The sequence below is a fragment of the Protopterus annectens genome, chromosome 3.part0 (genome assembly GCF_019279795.1).
Source record: "Protopterus annectens isolate FY-2018-M chromosome 3.part0, PAN1.0, whole genome shotgun sequence".
NCBI lineage: Eukaryota > Metazoa > Chordata > Ceratodontiformes > Protopteridae > Protopterus > Protopterus annectens.
In genome coordinates, this window is record NC_056731.1 from 1154932451 (window position 1) to 1154957425 (window position 24975).

At 35.1% G+C, this 24975-nt stretch overlaps 1 protein-coding gene across 1 annotated transcript in view; it reads right to left on the reverse strand.

Moving 5' to 3' along the window:
- NECAB1 (N-terminal EF-hand calcium binding protein 1) overlaps positions 1-24975 on the reverse strand; it is a 2535085-nt gene that overhangs the window by 1899121 nt on the left and 610989 nt on the right. Inside the window, exon 3 of the mRNA XM_044065383.1 lies at positions 13634-13742. Within this exon, the coding sequence (XP_043921318.1) occupies positions 13634-13742 (109 nt within the window). The remainder of the gene's footprint in view (positions 1-13633; positions 13743-24975) is intronic.

The window sequence follows — 24975 nt, forward strand, 5'->3', positions numbered from 1 at the left end:
CCTCTGTCTCTTGATTTACAATATTTTCTGGTGCTATTTTCCTGGGTATGTTTGAGGACAATGATGAACAGAAGAGACTATAGTTTAATATTTTAATTGATGGAAGAGGTTGTCACACGTAGTGAGAAACAAAACAAAAGCATGGCTTGCTGCCTAGGAAGAGGCTAAGCATTAGTCTGCAGACCCCCATTTCTTGGTGTGGGAAGTGTTGGATGAATGGTCCTGCGCTTGTTGGCCGGCAAAGTGGTCATTGCTGGCACTAGTTGAAAACTGCAACTTTGTGGTGTTGGTGTGGTTCCAGCAAAGGTGAAAACATTTTTTTTCCTCTGCAGGTTGCAAGTTGTCCAGTGTCATGGTTGCCTTCTGTGCATGTGTGGAATGGTGATACTGCAGGTTGGTTTGGACAAATGGTTTAGAGAAAGGGACGGACATCTGATACGTCATCTTTTGAAATCTGCCATTTACAGCATATTTACTTCATAGGTTTTGGGGTATGTGCAGAACCCTTCCGAAAATAATGCAACACCAGTTATCTATCAACTTTTTAAGTTGGTGAGAGCAATAAAAAATAAATAAATAAATAAACATCCCTAATTTTGGGCTTTTTCTTTTATTTATAGCTGTGCCCAGATGTTTTGCTCTAGGAGGTTGAGAGCTATGGCTGGCATGCACTTTTACTGCTATTTGCAGTTTGCGGACATTGCTTCTGCCCAGCTGAGGCAGAATGGACAGATCTTATCTCATAAGTTAGGCTGTTCTTTAAACGTTAGAGGGTTCTTGATTTAGAGTTCCCAGAGCTGGCAGGTAGCATGTGTTTGCCTCCTAGATACAAGGTAACAGGTTTGATTTCCATCACTGTTTGGGGATCATTAGGGGCTCACAGAGCCTGTATATACAAAGGGGCTGAATTGATGACCACAACACTTTTGATAGCATTCCTGCCTATATAGGTTAAGTACGAATTCCGGGAGGCCACCAGAATTTGTACAGCGATCTCATGGGGGGTATAAGTGTGGTAGATAGGCTTCGGGGGAGGGTCTAGGACTTGGTGACTTATTGTTTTCTTTCTCTCATTCAACAGCTTTCCATTTGTCATTTCTTTGCAATATTTTGCTGTACTGGAGGAAGTATGGAAGGGTTTAATTGGTATTTCAGCCCTGGTAGAACAAAGCAGCACATGGGAAGCTGACAATGTTGCATACTCTAATAGCTGAATGGGTAGTCTTGTTAATCTTTTAATTTGGGTAAGAGTAATTGTGTGAAGACATTCTTCTGGGGCTTTATGGAAATGCTCTCAAGACTGTGGTGACCCAGGTATTTGATATTTAAATTATTTGTTGTCCATAATGTTTAGTAGTAACATACTCAAGCTGGTAGCTGACTTTATGTTCTACGTGTTAATTGGTGTCATGTAAACACATGGGTTCAGTTATTGCTGCTTGTGGCATAAGACTGTTTTGTAGCTGTGTGTTCCTTAGCTGGTTGTGAAAAGATTTGTTGATGGACATGGTGGTGCAAGTTATTGAGGATAAGGGAGGAGGGTTAGTGTAACTGCTGTGTGGTTGATGAAAATGGTAGGCCCTTGGCAGTACCTAATACATCTTTCTTTTCTTTTGCAGATGGATGAACAGAGTGGCCATCAGTCGATGGACTGAAGGTGATGGATTCTGCTGGGCTGGATATATTGGCCACTTGAGTGGTGTGCAATGAAGTCACAGGTAATCCTACTTTTTAGGTGCTCATTAAGGCATGTCAGATTTGGTGGAGTTTGGGAGAAGTATGGGGGCAAGTGAGGTTGAGATATGTCAAGGGCAGGGTGGATTAGGTTGGGGCGGTTGTTTATGGGGAGTTGGAGTTGTCCACAGGTGGGGTGAAGTAGTGATAATGTTCCATAGGATCGGATTTTGTGAGCATGGTAGTTGGGTTTGAGTTTTCCTGTGGAAAGGCTATGTAGATGGGTTGCTCAGTGGTTGGTGCTACTTTGAGAGTTTAGCACTAGGCTTCATTGGATTTGGCATCATGGGGCAGATAACCAGAAGGATGTATGTAATCTGACCCCTTTTAAGGTTAGGTGAAGGGGTTGATAGATCATTGTAAGGTTGGGTGGGGGTTAATAAGTTGGTTCATTGTTTTTACCATTGTGGTGCTTTTTGGAGCATTTCATTGAGATGACCATTTGGCAGATGTCTATGGTTGTTCATAGGGATTTGCATTTGTTTACAAATGTGACAGGAGGTGTTGGGTTGGGGGGCATAATTTGGGGGGTTGGTTTGTTTGATGGCAGGAAAGAACAACAACTGAAGGGATGTTGAATATTTGGAGTTTCAATTTAATCTGGGGTAGGAGGTTTAGCGGGAGTTGTTGGGGATTAGGGTTCATTCTCCACTGTTTAATATGACAGTGGTATGGGTTGTGTTCATGCTACTAGATGAGGGGTTTCCAGTTATGTTAGGGTTAAAGGCTTGCTGCAGGAGTTTGGGGCACCTTTTATAAGGAAGGCTTATGGTAGGGCATTGCCATATTGGTTAAATTTGTGTTGCAGCTGTCTGTGGGAAGGAGTTTGTTGGGAAAGATTTAGTTATTTGTCAGGCTTGAGGAATGGGTAAGGCAGCTTAGTTCCACGAACAGGCTAAACAAACTAGTAAAAAAGGGAAAGGGCCCGTAATTTTAACTGAAGTAACTGAACCACCGGTTACTATCATCGAGGCACCACCAGTGGATTTTGTAAATAGAGCGCCACAATTGAATGGTTTGAACAGACGGAGTGGAACTGAAACATATGGCTTTGAAGGTAAAAGAAATCCTACTTCATTTACCTGTTGGTTAAATAATGGATTCCATCTAATTGGTGGGGTCGGTAACAGTTTAATTACTTCTAGTGATGAGCAAAGTAACAGTATTGACGATAACCTCATTTCTGATAAACTAAAGCTATTCGATGCTTACCTTATTAAATTAAAAAAAACTACAACTTGAAATATTATATTTCCGTGAATGTATTAAAAGAAAAGTTATACCTAAGGGTTTGAGACGAGCCTCATACCCGACAGGGTTGGAGAATGGCTCAGAATTCCATGTGGAACTAATTAACTTATTCGACCGTCAAGGGTTCGAATTAATTGAAATTATTATTAAACATTATTCTTTATGGGTGGAAGAGTTAACTCGGAACGTGACTGAATTGGATGAATTTATCCAAGCTCAATTTGAATTTGGGAGATATAAATACGAGTATGATCGTATTTTTTCTAGTATTGACCAATACATGCTGAAATTAGAATCTAATAAAATTAAAAAGTTGGACAGAGACATTAAAGCGTATAGTATGGGAACTGCTTACCCCATCCCACCACCAGCACAAGTTTGGGGTAAAAAAGACACCTACCCTAGGCAAGTGAACCAAACTAGTATTAATAAGATCACAAAACCTCTTGAACCAGAGTATAATGAGGTTGATTTGTTGAATACAAATCCTGGTTTTGGTTCACCGATGGGGAATGGGGAAGAAGGGGGCAGCACTCCATGGTGCAATAGACTACGTAGTGCCCAAACTGTTAATAACGCGTCGCAGCGGAATGGAAATTTTCGGCAGGGCCCCTTTACAGGGGTGAGACCGAAACAGAGGAATTACCAACAAGCTCAGTACAAGGGGAAACGAGCATACAACAACTACAAGAACTAACAAAAGAGTCCAATTTGGATGAATTTCTGAACAACAGTTTTATTAATGATGATGAAGGAGAGACTGTAGTTTGTGATCAAGTTAAGTTACTTGACTGTGGAAAAGTTTGTGAATCTCGACCTGACATTATTATGAATAAAGTAGGCGATTATAAAGTATATAATTTTAGTGACACAGAATTTAGTAGCGATATGGTTGACCTACTTTCCAAGGGGTTAACCTTTATCCCATCTAAACCATGGAACATTGTTGACACTATACTTGATATTAAATCTTACGTGAGGAAATTGAACTTTAATGTACTGATGGGGAATGTATATAATGTGGACCACAGAGATAAGTTTTATGTGCCTAGCACATATAACCCCCCCTTGCACCCTGTGTTAGATCTTTTTGAGAAATGTTGTGAATTAGACATTAGGCATGCTAATATGTTAAAGGCAAGGACAAATTATCCAACAAACACAAGCAATGAGGAAAGGGAGATGTTACAATTTTTCTCAACGCAGGATTTAAGGTTTTGTAAACCAGACAAGGGTGGAGGATTAGTGGTCTTTAGTACGACTGAATACAAACAGAGGATGGGTAGGTTACTAAGCTCTGAAGCCTATAGTCCTGCTACTCGAACTGAGGTGAACAGAGCTTACAAAGCTATTGGAGATTGTATAGAAGACTTGTTTATAGTAGGGAATATTGACCAAAAAATATACAACTACCTGAAAATTCTCTACCCTAGATATCCTTCCATTTTTGGTATACCAAAAATTCACAAGAAAGTAGAGGACCCACCTTTGAGACCTTTAGTGGACAGTAGAGGATCACCTACATACTCCTGTGCTAAGGTAGTTGATGCTATCTTGCAGAAGTATTTGGCCAATGAGACCCAAATTTGTAAGGACTCTTGGTCATTTCTGGAGAAAATTGGTGATCTGGAATTTAAAGCTAATCACAACTTTCTTACTATAGATGTGAAGGATTTGTACACCAGTATACCCCAGGATGTAGCACTAGAATGGGTGGTCTTCATGCTTAAAAAACATAATGCACCCACTAAGGAGATTGAATTGGTCTCAGTACTTATAGATCTAGTTTTGTCCAACAATTATTTTATCTTTTGTAATGAGTTCTTCTTGCAAAAAGTAGGGGTAGCGATGGGGTCCCCCTGTGGGGGGAGCATAGCTAACCTGGTAATGGCTTACTGGGAAGCAGAATATGTATTTAAGGGTAATGGCTTTTATGACAAGTTTGTTTTTTATACACGATTTTTGGATGATATTTTCATTCTGTTTAATGGAAACGAGGACGATAGTTTGTTAGTTTTGAATTATTTTAATAATACAACTAACTTCCTCCAGTTTACAGCTACGTACCATCGCGACACTATTGCATATTTAGATATATGTTTAAATAAAAACTATGCTCTGAACACATTAACAGCAAAAATTTTTAGGAAAAACACATACTCTAACACACTACTGCACTATACAAGTAGCCACCCTTTCCATCAGAAGAAGTCTGTCATCAAGGGTCAATTGGTACGAGCCTCTAGAATGGTTAGTTTGGATGACGACTTTGTGGACGAGTGTCAAACCATCAAGAATATGTTTTTTCATAGAGGGTATTCAGAGCCCCTTTTGGACACACTTATTCAAGAGGTTGTGGATAAGAGACAAAACAAGACCTATGTACCACTACTAAGTGTAAAATCTATGGCAACAGCAACAATAGTAAGTGACCTAATAGAGGTGCCAGAGACTTTGAATATTACAGTGGGGGTTCCTAATAGGGACAGACAAGTAGATATAAATGTCTCAGTAAAATTTATAACTACTTATAGTGTATACAGCAAACATTGTCTGTTTATATTGAGGAAGAACTGGGACCTATTTAAAACCTTTCCAGACATCTATCAGAAATTGGGTGAAGGCCCAATAGTAATATATAGGAAAGGGAAGAATCTCAAATCAATGCTAGAAGGGAATTATACAGTACAGGTTAGGAATCCAGGGATGAGTAAATGTTTGAATTGCAATTATTGTAAGTGTATGGATGAAATTAACAATTTCCAAATAAATGGAAAAACATACAAATTAAAAGGAAGATATAATTGCAATTCAACGTTTGTAACATATTTAGCAAGATGTACATCCTGTCCATGTTTTTACATAGGTAAAACAGAAAGAAAGTTACGAGAAAGGGTGTACGAGCACTTATATGCTATTAAAAAGTTTAAGCTGGAAAATGCACTGGCTAAACATGTAGATAGTAACAGGAACCACAGTTTTAAATTTATGGCCATAGACCAAGTTAAGATAAACCCTAGGGGTGGACCAAGAAGCCTTAAACTAGATGAGCTCGAGTTGTCTTGGCAAATTAGATTGAATTCATATAGCTTTCCAGGGCTTAATGACTCTTGTACGATTAGTAGTCTGTTAAAATTAGCTAGTCTAAAGAGATGAAAAATGTAAGATATGCAGTCATGCAAGTAGTTTAACAATAACAGAAGAGTGGTAGTACCACTTTTTATATCTATTTCCTGGATTAACATTATGAGTTAATTTATTTATATTAATTGGGGAATTTTTAAGTATTATTGGGTCCCGAGTTTATAAATAAAACAATAAAAAATGAATAAAAAATAAAAAATAAAAAATAAAGAATAAAAAATGATAAATGTTTTTACTAATGGATTATGGTGTTGCCCTTTTAAATTTTCTGTATTAATTAAGTGAATTTGTATTTATATATCCACTTTTAATGGTGTTTAGTATTCTGAAGAAGTCAGCATTGGAGGCTGACAAAAAGCGCTTTAATAAATTTTACAATTGGATGTACTTGCTGTCTGCATCGACCTCCTACCTGATTTTCTTTTTTTAAGGCAGCTTAGTTGTCAAGGAGGATTTAGCTGAGAATAGCATAGTTGCATGGGTGACAAGGCTATGTGAATTTACTAAATCTTGGTCGATGGTTCATTGGTTTGAAGGGCTGGGGTAGGTTTGCTTGTGTGTAGATTAACCGACACTGGCTATTGACAAGATAGGTTTTGTTGCAAGGGTTGGTGTTGGTAAACGGAGGTTCACTGGGTTACAGTTCATGTGGCATTTATTTTATGGATGTATTGAATTCATTCAGAGGGTGGTTTGTTGATCAGCAAATGCTATGATGGTCATTAAATGTTTTCTTGCTTATATTGGATAGCTGGTGTGATGGCAGGATAGTTATTAAATTGATTTTTGGAAAGAAAATCTCATTTTGGTCATCATTATATACAATGGGCGGTAAAACAGGGCCGCAGTTAGGCATGATAGTATGCAATTGCCGCTGCATGATTTCATATGGCATTGGGTTTAATGTTCTGGTGGTACATTTGGCAGATAATGATCTGGGGATGATTACGAAGTTATTACTGTATTTAGTATAAGTGAGAATTTAGTTAATATATAGAGGTTAGACAAGGTTATGGTTATTACTTTAGCATGGGAGAAGGATCATTGGTATATTTCAGCCATTAAGCCAATTAGCTGTTTTGGGTATTTTATATGATAAAGCTTTGGGAGGTTGATGACAGGGATCCAGTTTGGTTTAGAGAGGATGGAGTACACCGAATGATGCTTGGCTTAAGTCTTTTTAATATGCGGTTAGGTTGTTATAAGTTTTGGTAGGAGAGAGGGGAAACAGCCTAGTCAGGCTTGTGGGTGGAGAAGAAGGGAAGGCTTGCCCTCTTCTGTTCTCCCTCTGGTGTTGGATGTTCATTTCAATGAGCTGAGAAAGGAAAGTGAGCAGTGGGACACTGCTTGATAAGGAAAATAAGTGAGTGGAGGTAAGGATGCTGCTTATTTGGTTAGATGTTTAATTCAATAAGTGGTAAAGGAAGTGAGTGAGGGAACACTGCTTCATAAGTAAAATAAGCGAGTGGAGGTAAGAATGCTGCTTATTTGGTTGGATGTTTAATTCAATAAGTGGTAAAGGAAGTGAGCAACAGGATGCTGCTTTATAAGTAAAATAAGCGAGTGGAGTTAAGGACACTGCTTATTGGGTTAGAGTGAGTGAGGTCACGCTGCCCTAGTTAACAGTTATATGAATGTTTATGCTGTGATTAACATCAGTTATATGGATGTTTAGGTTGTGATTAATAAATAATATTGGTTAATAAGTTATGTTTATTTAAGTTTAATAAAGGTCGCCAAACGTCATTCGCTGTGATGTGTATTTATTGAAGGAGACCAGGACAAACGCATTCTGGTAAAAGGCCAAATGGTGTGATTAACCAGGATAAGTTTTGATGATGGGGATTTACAGGAGGAAATAGAATTTTTGAAGCCCCTGCTTTGTGAAAGAGATTACCCCAAAACTCTATTTGATGAGGTTCACCAGGAAATCAATAGGGGGAAAGGGTTTCAAGTTCCTACCAATTTTGGGACATGGAGTACCTATGAGCCAGCAAAAGTTGAGTAGTTTTGTGAATGGTAGCAATGCCATGGTAGCTTTTGATAAGAGTTTGATATAAAAATATGCCCAGGAAAGTAACACAATTAAACATTTAGTTAAAGCTAACTGGAAAAATTTTGGGGGGGGTGATCATGAAGTAAGAGAAAAAGTAGGGGATGCCCCCATTTTACATATAAGAGATGTATTAACTTAAAAAGAAAAGCTTGAAAAAGCAACAGTATCTGGTTTAAATGTTAGTATACCCAATAAAGGTATCGGAAAATTTGGAGCTTGCAGACAGTGTAGTTACATTTACGAAGGTGAGATTATTAGATTATCTAATTTAAACTATACTTTTTGCTTTAAGCAGAGTTTTAATTGTAATACTACTGGACTAGCATACCTGGCTTTGTGTGATTTCTGCTTTTCCTTTTATGTTGATAAGATAGAATGTCCTTTGAGAAGAACTTATGAACCTGTTTATGACATTAGGCAAAAAATGAGACCAACGCATTGTATAGGTATAAGATCATATGTGGCGAGAACAACATTTTTTTTTGTATTGGAGCAGGTGACGTGGAATCCTAGGGGTGGCCCATGGGAGTATGCTGTGGAATATAAAGAGCTATTATGGCAGCTACAGCTGAATGCTGGTGAATAACCTGAGTTAAATGATGCAATTTCTATTGCTAGTGCATTAAAGTTAAGAGCGACCAAGTTGTAAAAATGTTTTTCTCCTTACACTTCAGTTTGAGTAATGTTGATTATTTTTTAAAGAGAAAGACAAATGGGATTTTTTATTATTCATTATATGCACATTTTATTATATATATATATATATATGTATTTTTTACACTGAAAGTTGTATTTTAAACATATTTTCAATACGTATACTTTTAGTTCCCCTCAATGAAGATGTTACAGTATTTATTGGCCATTATTTGTCATTAGCTGAAATGAGTATGAAATGTTTTTGCAGCCTGCAGTCTTTAGTTAGGTATAGTTTTATTACTTGAAGTTCATTAGTTTTCCTGATTGAGTTGCGATGAGATGCACTTTATTAAATGATTATGTGTTTTGTTTGGATGGTCTATTCACCCTTTGATGTATATAAGGCAAAAGGGACGTATCTAATTTAGCCCTGATGAAGTCATGTTTTGTTAGGGATGAAAGTGCTTAGCATTATTTAATAAAAATTATCAATTGTGCTGCTTGTTTGAGGATGGTCTTTTGCCAAGTTTGTATTTTTGTTTGCAGTCTCAGAGTTACCTGGTCATGCCCCTACATATTAAAGGATGCAGGGGGTTTGTCTTCCCAGCAAAAACAGTGATGTTCAATATTTACTCCACTCCTGCATTTTCGGTCTTTTTTTTTAGTAGAGTGCTGACATTTGAATGGAGAACTATGTTATTCATTTATTGTGTAAATGTGCCCCTACAGCATTTCTCTCTCCAGGCCTCCAGTGAAAAGGGGTATTTTATGTCCCAGTCAGATCTTCCCTGTAAATACATGTGAATAAATAAATACATTTGATATGTAACAGTGTAGGTAGCATTTCACAGAGGAAATGTCTAGTCTGTAAAATGTGTGCTGTGGGTTCTTCTCCCAGCACCAGCCATACACAATGCAGACCACAGCCGTGAATGTATTTCTGCATAAAAATGCAAACGCTATCACATCCAGGATATTGGTTTCCATTGGTTTCAATGCCAAGAACAAAATCTAAGGATATTTTATAGTTAAGTATTATAGGATCTTTTCCAAGAAATTTCAAAAGAATAAGTCAAACTAATATGGAAATATTGTCTTTTATAAACAGGGAGAAAAAAATTACAAAACAGTCACAGTATTAGTGGTACAGACTTTTCAAACTGTTAGAAGTAAAGGTGTTAAGAATGTTAATTATAAGAAGGTACAGTTGTTAATTTAGATGTTAATCACACATGCAGGAAGTGGAATATATATCGATCTCTGAGGATTCACTGAAAGTCAGTTGCCCATTTTGGCAGAAACAACTGTGGGGCATTTTACAGGAAGATCAACCAGCACCACTGTCCAGTATTTGATGCCAGTCTTCAGACTTTTCCGTATGCCAAATGTGGTACTACAACGTAACTGTGGTTTGCTGTTCTGAATGCTCGCACAGGTTGCTAATAGTTTGAACCATATTTCTGATCATGTAATTCATATATATAAGTTGGCTAGATAGTACACATTTGCTTATTTTTTTCTCTCAAAACAATATTCACTTCTGTCTGTCAAAGACATCACAGTAATGTCCTCAACACAAAAGAATTAAACAGAATAATTCATACTTTTGCACAAAACAATGTCTTTTATTGCCTAGGTTCTGACGTGTGAAGTGATAGACTATAAATCTGACCTGTTAACAAAAATAAAAGCACAGTTCTTAACAAACTGCAGCATTTGGTATGTGAAACTTTTCCTGCATGAGTACAACCTTTACCTCTAACAACCTTTTTATGCAGCATTTACAGTTAGGTGTTTGCTTAGCAGGTACAATGAGAAAAGAGAAATAAAACAATACAGGCATATTACAAAGGAACCATCCTCATAACATTAGGTCTAGATCACAACACAACATTTTGGATAAAGCTTTTTGCCTCAAACATTAACACCACAACTTTCCTTGTGCTCCTGCCAAAATTGCTTGAAAGTAAAATGTCAAACCTATCCACTCACAACGTCAAGGCTAATGAACAATAACTGAGGCAAACTGTCCTCTGGGTGAAATCAGACATCTGGAACTGACACTTGTTCAGTAACTTGATTTCGGTTCAAATCATTTGCTACAATAATGTACCTGAACTAAGCAGCCCATGCTTAGTAAACCTTATTTGAGATGAAAGCAGATACTGTTCTTCCTCATCACTAACACATCAATGTTATTAACCAATGTAGTAGGTTAGTTGGCATGCAGATTAAAATTAAACTAAGGATAGAGATAACTGATGTTTGGGAATTTCAGGAAATCCATGTGACAAAATAACTGTATATCCAGCATGTATAACTTATTACAGAATATGAAGTGGTGATGATTCTGTATATTACTACAGGTTTGTACCTCTAACAGAACAATTAAACAAAGTATTTATAGTGTATATATTATCCTTTCTTTTGCTGTACATGCCATGAATACTGGGTGATGGAATATATATTTCTGACGTATGGGATTCTCTTAAATGAGAATACACACACAATATACTGAATAATCCATCCCCAGATCCATTTACAACAGCATGTCTTCCTTTCTAATCAGTGCTGTGTTTGGAATATTATGGTACATACACAGAAAGAGAAAAAAAACAAGATTTAGTTTACAGCAAATGAAAATACAATTTCTTGTAACACATTTTGAAAATAGTCAGGAACCTGTGTACAAAAAACAGATTAACTTTCTTTCCCTATAAAATGTAAGAAATACATGTCATGTGGTATGAGGGAATTCATTTGAAATTCAGCTGTATCATTTAATCTTTATTGTGTTGAGCACTGAACCAATGTCAGTCTTTGGCACTATTAACTGTAGAAAATGAAGCTAATTAAAAGAATTGTCAGCTTTGAATGCAGAATGTTGACTGTTTGCTAAGTAAATTTAAATATGATTGTCTGGAAGAAGAACATACAATCCAAATCAATGAGAGTGTTAGCCCTAAAGTATGTCTATATTAAGCATAATGGTTATAATGTGAGATTCCGCAAAAGCAGAACTTGACAGAATAGATTGTGTGATGTATTGCAAAGCTACAGGACCAACTGCATAGATGCATCCATCTCTAAGAACAGAAGGGATAGAAAGCTTACCCAAACAGAGGAGGGGTATATTAGGCTATTGCAAGTGCAACTGGTGCTCATAAAGAGGGTGTTTTGGTTATACTTAATGGTACAAAGAAGGCAGATTACAAGAAATTCTCAGGAGAGGTAGGTGTGTTGGTTCTACAACAAGCAACATCCTGAAGGGATACAAGCCTCAGCTCTCTAAATGTTTTCCTACACTTATGAATGAAGGTGCACCATGTCACTAGTGTTTATTTTATGACCCTGATCTGCCTTTTCTTTTCTACCTTCCATTCATCTGACATACCCTAAAATGGTTTCACGTCTTAGTACAAATCTGTCTCCTACTGTCTTCCTCAGTACATCTTAAAATGGGTAGGGTGTGTTTGTGTTGCTGAAGAACACAAGCAATGATACAATCAGTATTAATAACTGAGAGTATTAATAAGTAATAGTAAACAAACTTGCATTTGTATGATCACAATGATGGGATGATGGAATGGCTATTACTCAAGTACAACTAAGAGTATTAATAAGTAACAGTAAACAAACTTGCATTTGTATAATCACAATGATGGGATATTAGGATGGCCATTACTCAAGTACAACTAAGAGTATTAATAAGTAATAGTAAACAAACTTGCATTTATATAATCACAATGATGGGATGTTGGGATGGCCATTACTCAAGTACAACTAAGAGTATTAATAAGTAATAGTAAACAAACTTGCATTTGTATGATCACAATGATGAGATGTTGGGATGGCCATTGCTCACTTTTAGAGGAAGCTAATCGGTATCATTTTAAGCTTTAGGTATTCCACATATTGATCATATGTCATAATGATTATTTTGCTTAGAGAAGCAGTTTCACCTATAATGCTTATCTAGATTCTGGAGTCATTAGATAATGCATTATGCAAATTCCATCAGCCTTTGTAAGCTAATCACTGGTAATACAATACTTTCTATTTTACATGATTGGAGCATAGGTTCAAAACAAGATTTTCAGTGGAGCCTAAGTTATTTCTGAAATACTGACATAATTAATCACATGAAGGCATTATTTCATTTTTTGTGGTTTTCATTTATTCATCAGAATCCAAATCGATAAAAATATGAACTGTCGATAGAAGCTCATTTCTCACTCTGATGCAAACGGCTTAGTATTGAAGAACTGGACACTTTATTTTGCAATCATGCACCTACCAGACATCCTAATTTATAATGCTGAATATAAAACAATCAAACATTTCATATGAAAAATGTGTTCATTTCAGATACCACTAATATATAGATGGTGACAAAACATAAAGAAAGGAAGAGACTATGATGATGGATTAATAATATGGCAAGTAAACCATGCTTGACAGAGCAGAACTTAGTTTTGAGCAACATAAAGATCAGACAGATGCATCAACAAATTCTATGAGATGTCCTAAACATGAGCCTTTATAGATTTGTATGTACTGACACCCACAGAATCTGGCATTATCCCTCTAAAAACACAAGTGTACAACTGATATTCTTTCAATATAGCAACTGTACCTTATACTATATAAGCAGTCACAGAGGAAACTATAACTGGCACAAGCAGGCTAGATGTTAACGTCTCTCTTGCCATCTAAAATTGTAGATGGCACTAAAATTTCTGACATATAGCTAAGGCGTAGGAAATGATTGCTATTAAGAAAGGCAAACAATAAAAGATAAAATATTCCTACTCAGTATTGTGAGTATCAATGGTGTGAAACAGCTCCCTCAGTTCTTCTTCACTTAGGACACCGTCAGAGAAATAGGCTTTGAATTCATCAAATGACAGCTTTCCATCATCTGGAAATACAAAATAGGTTATTAGTTTCTTAAGCACAAGTAATAGCATAATAAAAACATGCACAAAAATTTAGCAGGAGTGAACAGAACAGTGCAAATGCATGCAGTTGTACCTTTGTTTTACTATAAAAGCTGGAAGTATACTTGGTTAATATACACCAAATGCCCTTGACTTGTGTGATTTACTCATGTGTGTGAAAACAGAATGGTTACATTTTTCTAGACGGAGTAAATCCAGCATCACTCACTTATAGGCAGCCATTATTACTACTGTACACCAGTCATTCAAAAAGTTATTTTTCAATATTTCTAATAATTCCATTGCATAATGGTCATCTTTTTGTTTGGGATGTATTCCTATATATACATTAGTCATTGGGAAAATCCTCTCAGCATGGTGTCTGCACATCTCCATATATGTAAATAAACATGCAGTGAATTGTAATGCAGTTCATACTGGCATTAAACAGTTGTGCCTAGTATTTTTTTTTTAACAGACTTTCAGCCACAAACCTCTGTTTGCTGTAGATTATCAGGGTTTTATTCTGAAAGTAGAAGTGTTTTGTGTTGGTTTGACAGCAGATGAACAAGTGCAGCACATTGTGTCAATCAGAAGCTTTGCTGGTGAGAAGTATAAAAATAAATAAAACTTCAGCTAGATCGTCTAACATGGAAAGCACAACTGAAATGGATCATGTACTTAATAACAATAACACAATAGAGTTAAAATGACTTTTTTTGATATTATTGAGAAGCTGTGTCTTGTACCAAGTAGCTGAAACAAGACATGCCCTGGGATTCATTAATGCCTGCACTAAGTGTACACTAAATACACACCATTCTCAGTAAACAGGCAGGACAAGCATAGCTCATACCTTCTTCCTCCTAATTTTAGTTTTCCTAATGACTTTCTTGCAGCCTCAAATATCGATGGGGATTCATAAAAGTTACCACAAAGTGGAGACTATATGTAGACTTAGTATAATCTTTCTGAGTAACTAGAAAGCACAAAAATGTGGTAGGGATGTTCTTGAATACAGATCGTGTATACTTAGTGTATACGTAGTCTAGGATTTAATAAATCTGGCCCTTTTTTACTAACAAAGTATGTTTAGGGACTTTATATTTAGTTCTATAACACCAAATGGTGTTTTTAAGGTACATTTTAAAATACTGCACATTATTTTCCCAACACTACAAAGTGAAAAACAAAATGTCAGAGACCAAGTCTGAAAATAATTTGTTTCCCAACCCCCATATGCAGTAACAGGTATTGCACAAAACAGTGCTACTTTCACTGTGTACAGATGCAAAAGTAGGAAATAAACATTGTATAACTATTACTAGTACATATCTTTGATGCAGCCTCTCCATGCTGCTCTATAAACCCCCCTGGGTATCAAAGAATATCACTTATCACAAAATAGCAGTATAATGTTTACCCATTACCCAAGTTTCCCATTCCTGATGTGGATTACTTTCATTGCCTATCAATCCATGCAATTTTATACACTTCATTCAAGTTTTAAAGAATACTGTTTATTATCACAGAATAGTGCTATATTACTAATGGTAAAACATTCTGTATTATAATGCCAAAGTTCTACTGTAGTGGTTCCTTTTCTTTGCTAACAATATATTTACTAAAGACTGTCTGTAAAACATTAGTTGTCCAGAAATGCTGCTGCATATCCAGTTTAATATAATGCAAATATGCTGCCAGGTGCTGATGTTTTCATTTATAAACAATAACCAACCTTATTATATTTTCATATACTTAAACAATTTATCTTCATTCTTTCTTTGCAGGTAAGAAGTCTGTCTCTCATCAGTATTTCTTTGACTGATTTATGCCTATTTTATCTTGACAATAGTTTTTTATGGCACAATAAACTGCAAAAAAGGAATACGTAAGGACTCTGTACACTACTTTATATATGAATCATCCAACAGAAATATTGTACACCAAACCTAGAGTGCACACACTTAGCACTGCACAGAGAGAAGAAGGGAAATAAACATAGCACAGCTTTTTCTTTCTGCAGTATCTTTCATTCAGGATCCACATGTTGTTTTATGTACACCCACTGAGTATCACAGAATAGGAAGAGGTTGTTAATGATATCTTCCCTGACTTTTTAAAAAATTGAGCAATATACTGGTTATTCAAGTAAAACAAAAAAAAAAGAAAATCATGGTAAATTACCAACTATTATGTTATTAACAATGCTTATATTGAACACTACAATGCCAAATCTGCTTTCTATAGTCATTTTAATATGCTTTACTTTGCTTCCCTCTCATCATAAAGTGCAAAGGAAAATGTCACAGCTCTACTTGGTAAAATCTATTTCTTGTCCCAGTGCAAACTAATATGCATATTATGAGATTGCTTTTACCTGTTTAAATGTGGTCTGTTTTCTAAATTATATACATTGTTGTTTTATATCATTTCAAGCTGGCTTTGAGAAAATAGAATATACTTACTAGATATTGAAGTAGAGAAAAACAGAAAATAAGGGAAAAAATTAACTCAAGGAAGAGATCAAAATAAACCACACCAAACTGATCAACAATGTACACACTGAAACCATCAGAGAAAGACATCCTGACATGCATAGTTGTTTGCAGGAAGGTAAGCCACCCTGCACTCCCATGTGGGTGACTTCACACATAATACTTCTATTTTAGATATGCTTACTCAAATGTCATACGTTCATGGGAAAAGGACAAATCCCTACTCTAGAACTGTGATCTCACAAAAGTGCTGACTTGCATTAAAACCTTCTAGGAATAGTAACTTTGGGAAGATTGGATCAGTAGAACTGGCTTCCAACAGATAACATTCACAAAAATGTATATGTCCCTTAAGGGAAGGTGTCCTTAAACAAAAAAAAAGATAGATTATTGTGAATATTGCTGATATAGATGCATTTAAATACAAAATAAATATCTGACATGCTGAACAGATGTGAGTGTTTTTCATGTTTTTGTGAAGTCTCATTCTCATGAGTCAGCACAGAGGTGTATACTGTCTACATACTTTAATAAGTTCTTTGACACAGTCCTGTTTATAACAGAGATAATGACTCTGAGGGACAGAAAATGTATGAAAATATATTATCTCAAAAGCATTCAGTCAACATACTGGCAAGAGAAGGCAGTACATGGAATGTGTAAGGGAACAGCTTATTTATTTAACATTTGCCACAATTGCCAGTCATGTAGGAAAACAAATGTATGCAAATGTATGCAAACCGTTTTCAGTTTATATGCATTCTGGAAGACAGTTTTGCAATTTATTGCATTACTCAGTGGTGTTCATTTACATACATTTATAAATATTCAGCTATCGACATTGTTATAATTTGTATACTGTGTCAACACCAATCATAATGCTGCAGTGGTTGTTAAAAGAGTAGTCACATTAAATTCTAGCAAATATTATTTGTAAAGCTTGCAGCATTTAATGTGTATAACATATATCGAATGTAAAAACAAATAAAGTGCACTGAGAATGGGTAATAAGGCAGAAACAAACAATCTGCTTGTCAAGTATGCATGCATTTTTCAATGCTTTCATATTAAAAATACATTTCCTTATTTGGATACTAGGTTGTCATTGTGGGAGCTTCTCAGGGTGTAATTTTGGTGCTTAACTATTACTTCTGTTTACAGAGGGGGCAGGAATTCAAGTTTAAGATTTTAAAAAAGTGCAGAGAAGAAAGGTGGACCTGATGTCATGAAATAGTTTGCAATAGTGTACAACAGTATCTGCTAGAAGAATAAACTGTATGATTTTGTTTTATGTGACCTGCAATCTCTGACTATTGTAAGAGGAATGCAGAGCCAGCAAAGGCAAGTTATATTCAAGTTTTGGAAGTAGAACAATTTTTGGAAATGACAGTCAAGACAATCTGTGAAAGAAGGTGTGTGATTCTATAGTAGAGCTTTAGTTGCACTAAAACTTTATTGGTGGTTTTATCTGTGTGAGTGGTAAAGAAAAGTGATGGGTAAAGTGTCAATCCAAAGTATTTCTGCTGCGAGACATTGCAAATGATGTCGGCCTTCAACAGAATGGGAAGGGGGATGAAATCAATGTTTGTTTGTTTTTTCCGTAGATTTGTTTTCACAGATGCACTGTTAGTGTTCCCATGACAGCAGGTTTGAACAGGTTTGGCTGTCTGTTGCTGGGTCTCTAAGCAGTGATAATTGTAATTGATTAGCACTAACTAGTAAATAAAAATTTAATATTACCAAGTCAGTGCTGTTACATTACTTCAAAAAGACGCTTACAAAAGTCAATATCGAGACTCAATAAATTGTCATTTTTTCTGAAATACTGTTCTAGCTTTGTTTCATTATTTGGAAGTTTAGTGCAGAAACTTCAGGCTATGAGCTTTAACAAACTCCATCCCGTTTACCACAAGCCACCAACAGAAACAGAATTTTAATCAATAGTTGAGTGTTACATTTTATTTGCCCTTGTCGTTAACTTGATTGTAAGAGATGGATATCAAGTAATGTGGAAAAGTGATTTAAAAAGGACAGGATGACATATTATGGCATGTTTTGATGAAGTATAAATTTATTATAGGATGAAACTGCTCAACTATTGATTAACATTTTCTCACTGTTACCGCTTGCTTGGTGCATTTAGTTTTTAGTTTCTGGCTTTGTAACACATCTGTCTCCACAGGATACCTTATTCAATGTTTTTTTTAACTTCATCCTGTTGCTCTGACTTTGAGTTCCTTTGCTTCCATAGGCTCTATTTTAGTATCACTATGTTGATAAAAATGTGTGTTCTTTTTTAATTCAACCATGCAGTTTTAAATATTGGTTCACTTTTTTTTAAATTCAAAAGCACATTTATAAATGTCGTCCTTTATCGACATTGCTTTATGTCACAGATTTCTTCCAGTATCAGTATTTTGCTAACAACATGACAATGTGTGCTTTTTTAATTCAGCAAGTACAATTTTAAATGACTGTGTCCATAGGCATTTTGCTCTTGTGTTTTGTGTTATGTCAGAACTCCACTCTAGTATTGCTTGTTGCTAAAAATGCATGTTATTTTTTAACTAAACAGAATAGTTTTAAATGTTAGCCCCTACAAAATTGTTCTACCTTGCTTTATGTCAGAACTCCACTCCATTATAGGTGTGCTGTATTACATGTTACATATAAATGTTTTATCTTACATTTTGTTGATTCTTCTTGGAGTGGTATGATGTGGCAGGTACAACCTTCATTATTGTTTCAGCAAGTCAAAATGCATTACTATTGCCAACTTCTCTTTTCACTAGCAAGACAGTCTTCATTACTGTCAGAACTCAACATGTAGAGTCACTGTGTTCTATAGCATTACTGCTGGCAGTGAGTGAAAGTGCATAACTGTATCCATTCCAGGCACTGCTGTCAACATGCTGCAGTACATTACTATGATCAATTGTTTTGTCCATTATACAGGAAGGATTACAATGCCCACAAAACGCTGTGGCATAAAGGGATACATTCTGGACTATGTTCTGCACTGGGATGTCCAACCGGTGGACCTAAGGCCACAATCCAGCCCACCAAAGCATTTTATCTGGCCCTCAGTATGTCCTGCAACAAAGTGTTTTGAATGAACAGATACAGGTTGGAGATGGTAATGTGGCTCCCCAAATCTTACCAATTATAGTAAGTGGCCCTAAACCAAAGCATTTTATCTGGTCCTCAGTATGTCCTACAACAAAGAGTTTTGAATGGACAAATACAGGTTAGACATGGTAATGTGGCACCCCAAACCTTAACAAGTATAGTAAGTGGCCGCTGAACTGTATGGCAAGTGGCCCCTGTGCCAAAAAGTTTGGACAGGCCTGCTCTAGATAAACATTTAGGTAATCAATTAGCTTATTCAAAATTTTTCTTACAAAATATTTCCCCAAAAGTCATGTACGATTTGTTGCCAATTTCATAAGGTATAAAAGATTTTTCAGATTCACTGTAAAAATCTCCTGCATTATCATTAACTGATTGTAAATAAATAGTGTATCTTGCAGTTCAGAATTCAGAAGAGTACTGTTCAAGATATATTTACAATTAACACAGCTTAACTAAGTCTTACTTTGCAAACTTTGCTGATACTAATATACTAGTCACTGTGGTAAAAAGTACAGAATTAGCAAAATAATATGTATTTAAACATCAGTAATAATAAGAAATAAAGTATCTTTCAGCAAGCCACCATGCATAATTAAGTAAAAGACTTATGTATATGAATGCTATCTATGTATAACAGGATATTACTACCAAAAAAAAAAAAACACTGATAACAGCATTGACTGTAATCTGGAATTTGAATATAGCTGACGTATATTGTGTAATAAATTTATTAGAATTATGGGTACATTTAGAAATTTTTGAAAAAAAAATATAGCCATGTTATTTTATATTACACACCTGACTAGTCTGTCAAGTGTAGAGCTGAACTTCTCTTTATTGTTATTATATAAATGTGAATGTGTAGCAAACCTGAAATTCAGTGTAATAAATTATAAATATTCTGGCTAGTATTCTAACAGAGAAGAGTTCTTTAACTGACACAGTGCAGCTGTCTGATCTGCCTGCAACAAATATAAATTGGATAGATTAAGTTAAAGTAAGTAATGAATGACTAAATTACAAAATTCTGCTCTCTTTCAAACCAGTCTCCTGTTTAGCAAAAATTTAATAAGATGCCTGTTAGTATACTTGTGGGACTAATTTATATGCAGAATATTAAATGAAACAACAAGATGACCCAGTAATTACCCTTAGAGATTTAAAAAGAAAACTAATGCATCAATTAACAGCATTATTTTGCTACAAATTCAACTAAATAATGAGATCTGAAAGAAAATGGGTGACTGACAGTACAAAACATATGTTTGTCTGTTTATTTTTTATTTACATTTGTTAATGGAAAATGTTGCTGGGAGCTGACAATTCAGAGGAGTCTCTAGAAAACACATCCAAAACACAAATATTGAAGCTAGTAAAATTACTGCACTTTGCACACACACACACACACACACACACACACACACACACACACACACACACACACACACACACACACACACACATTTATTTCCCATCACTGAAATCCTATGCAACTGAACCACAGCTGACTGAGCTTTGAATGGTCAAAGCTCAACCAATCAAAAGCAATGTATCAGACTTGTTCCCCTTCTGGTCCCATGGCAAAACATGTCTGGGCATGATCACAAGCTGAGTATGGGACATGTCCCCCTGCAGGAACCATGGTAAACCCACTTGTTCAATGTTTTTCATTCAGCTGCAGTCCAGTCATTTGCCACTGATACTTATTTAAATGGCAACTATAAATTGCAGTACATCTATAGTAGGTTTGGATAGAACACACTGTTTAGGAATTCTGAGGATTTAAATTTTATAACTAGAAATTAGATACTGCCCTTCTGTGTATCTAAAAATGCAAACTGATTTAAATAGTTTTAAAATTAGAAGGTTGGTATTTCTGCTCTGTTATTTCAGTTTAATTGATATAGATCATTTATCCTGGCATTTGTTTCAAGTACTTTGTCTGACTTTCATTTGTTGAGTTCCAAAATATTTTCCTGCTTAAAACTTTTGATTATCAGTTTAATTTAACTTTGGATAAACATTACTAAACACATAGCATTTCTCTATTCAGTATGTATTAATATACACATATATATATATATATATATATATATATATATATATATATATATATAAAATTAAATGTATGTTTAAAAAATATATATGTATATACACACGCGCACACACACACACACACACACAGACATATATATATATATATATATATATATCCATACCTTAGCATCTAAAAACCAGTCAAATATCCTCTTACCTAGATAATTTCTTCTTAAACATAGTTTCTAAAAGATCTTACTGAAATTGTTTTGAATTGCTCCAAACATTTCTACCCAATTTCTTTTAGCAAAGACTATTTGCCCCTTTCATCAATTGTTTAAAATATTTTTTACTTTTTTAACATGGGGCAATGCATTTATTCCTCTAGTCCTCAGGCATTGCCTGATATACTGTCTCAGATTTAACTTTTACTGTTTACAGTTTTCATTGAACTAGGAATGTTTATTATAGCAATAACCCATGGCTGGGTGTGGGTAATGCTGGATTTACCCACGGTTGTTGTGGTTTTGTCACAAGGGGGAAGCCCGAATGACCAAACAAAGCCAACCATGAGCAAATCAGCATTACCCACATCCAACCATGGGTTATTGCTATTATACAATGACATTACTTAAGAAAAAAATTACTTACTTTTCTTAAATAATGTTTTTGTATAACAGTGGTCTGGTGTACTGCTTTGTTTACGTATCCGAGTGCTTTCTTCATGTACTGAGCATGTATATGAGACTTTCACTCCCTTCCTTATGCAGTACATCAGTGCTTTGGAAAGGAAGCAACAGACAAAGGGGAAAGGAAGATCTCTGTTGCTCCTTTTCTTTTTCTTTATTTTTTTTTAATAAAGGTTGAAATTCAGACACTTTAAAGGTACAAGAAAGACAGGATGGAGAAAAAACAAGGAAAATCAGGTATGTTTCTTTAATTTTGAATAGCATGCTTGATTTTCCTAGTATTTTCTCTGTCTTGTCTCTCTCATACCTCAGGACTATCCATATTTCAAATTTTATTATTATTTATTTTGGGGGGGGGTCAAAAAAACTAAAAAAGTTATAGCATATATTAATAGGAGAAAGTCCATGTGACTGGAAATTTTTTTCTAATGGTATATGTTCGATTTACAAGGGGCACGCTGGTTGGGCCGACCTGTCACCATGCTCGTTTTTGAATGTTAATGGCCAGTCATTGTATAATAGAAGTTATAATTTTCTAATTAAACATGACTCTGCCATTGCAATGCCTGATCTTATCATTTACAGTTAATCAATTTCTTGAAAAGTCTGAAAATTATCTTCATTATTCGTACATCTTAGTTATTATTTAGAAAAAATAATACATTTTTCATATACTATAAATTAGTGCATAGCCAGGTTCAAGGATATCGTTTGAAATTCTTATTCTGGCTACTGATCATATTACTTAATAATCTTGCCAAAGTTCTATTGAAAATGAAAAATTATCAATTTGCATTCCATTTTTGTAGTCATCACCACACCTTAAGATGTTAGCAAATAATCAGCAACTGAATTCCTTTTACCAGTTAACAGGTATTTATGTGAATTTCTATTCCATAACCTAAATTTGATCTTGCTTACTTTCATATGTTAATATTCCTTTACCTAGCAGTTAATGTTTTGGTTTACTGAATATCTAATTTTTTATTGTTTAATATTTTTTGATTTAGTATTTTTTTGTATTTATAATATTTACCTATGTTGGCATTTAGAGCTTGATAAATAATTAAGTAAGTAGATAATTTCCCTGAATATATAATAAAACACATTGCAAGAATATGGACATTGATTGGATTAAAATTTAGATTCTAGGTTAAAGTTTAAAGATGGAATATTATCTTCACTTTTCCCAATGCTGGATTCAGATTTCTATTTACCTTTATTAAGTTTACAAGATTAAGTATGGTCTCCCACTACTACTTTTTGAGTTACAGCTCATTAGTCAAGCTCACTGGCACAGTAGATTAGGAATTCAACACAATAAAGAAAAATTGAATGTAAGCATTGTTTGTAAGCCTCCCTGCATGCCATGTTGTGGAAGAGGTGGCAAACCATCACAACACTGTGGCAACCCTTAACCAGGAAAAGCCGAAAGACATTACTGGTTTGTTGAACAAGATCAGATGGAACCTCATTCAGTTTGCATTATCTAGTGAAGTTTTTCCCATACGTTCTATACGTTCAAGCAGACTCTGGGAATGCTTCAGTGTCTTGATTGATTAGTAAATCTGCTTCAGGTAACACATTTTCTTGTGTATTTTTTATATCAGATTTCTTAATGAAAGATTGAAAGTCATTATTCCCTAATCTAGGGAAAAGACCAGCTATATCATGTGTAATGATCATAGAATGCACTTCTTTCCCGTATTATAGCTATTCAATCTCTCAAAAAAGAACTAGCATACTCTTCTCAACCATTAGATACATTTCCCACATATCAAACATACTAATTTTAAAAGTTATATCAGTTTCTAAATTTTATTGCACCAAGATTTATTTGAGTCAATATTGTCTCAATTTTATCTACACTTTTTTCTCAGAACTATTTAAAATATAAATTCAAAATGTTTCTAACTTACAAGGAGTTTTAACGTATGTATAACCTACAAGCTGAAAATTGAACATGCATACTGCTCTTTTTAAATACTTCCCTTCTGATCTGGCATTTACCAACAATTGACGTTATTGTTTCTCAAAGGGCCATACTTATTAAAATTCTTTAAAAAATTAGTGTATTATATTTTCCACCTATGATGATTGTTCTTAAATCAATATCAACTAATTTTTTTAAAGGCAAGAAGGAGAAAACTCCAAATGTGCTTTACTTGCCTGTCTTCTGTATACCAGGTCTTTTCTATTGGATACTAATTCCCTCGTGGACTGCTCTTCTACACTGAAATGGTGGAGATCAACAACATGTCTGCTTCTACTATATCTACTGTTTTTGGGGGGTTTATCTTCCTGGCTCATGTAAACACTTATCTCAATAGTTCCTTTCTTGAACTTTGTTTATTTGTTTTCTCTGCTATCAGTGTTCTACACTTTGCATTCAATTTCCTGTCTTGATTTCACTGTTCTTTTTCAGTTCTGGTTCACTTCTTCTCCTTGTAGTTTCTTCAAGATATGATAATCTTGGTGATCTGTCCATTCTTTTTTTTTCCCTCTCCTCCTTTTCATCTCTTTTTATTCTTCCGATTAATTTTCCTTTTCTTCCCAAATCTGTCAATATACTGATCGGAGGAAATCTAAACCTCCTTTTGTAATTCATACTAAGTGTTCTGTAACCCTCCTAAAGCATGTCCTAAAGCATATTTCAGTTGTTCAGTTAATATTTTGAAATAGAACAATTTGCTCCAATATTAGAAGATATTTGTTGGAGCAGATCATTTGTCAAAATGTCCCTAACAGATAAAATAAATTTTTGTGACATTTTTGCATGTGACATACTCACTTTATGACTTATCTCCTTCTGAGCCTGCTCTTTTTTAAAACTACAGTATTGTTCCTGGGGATACCAG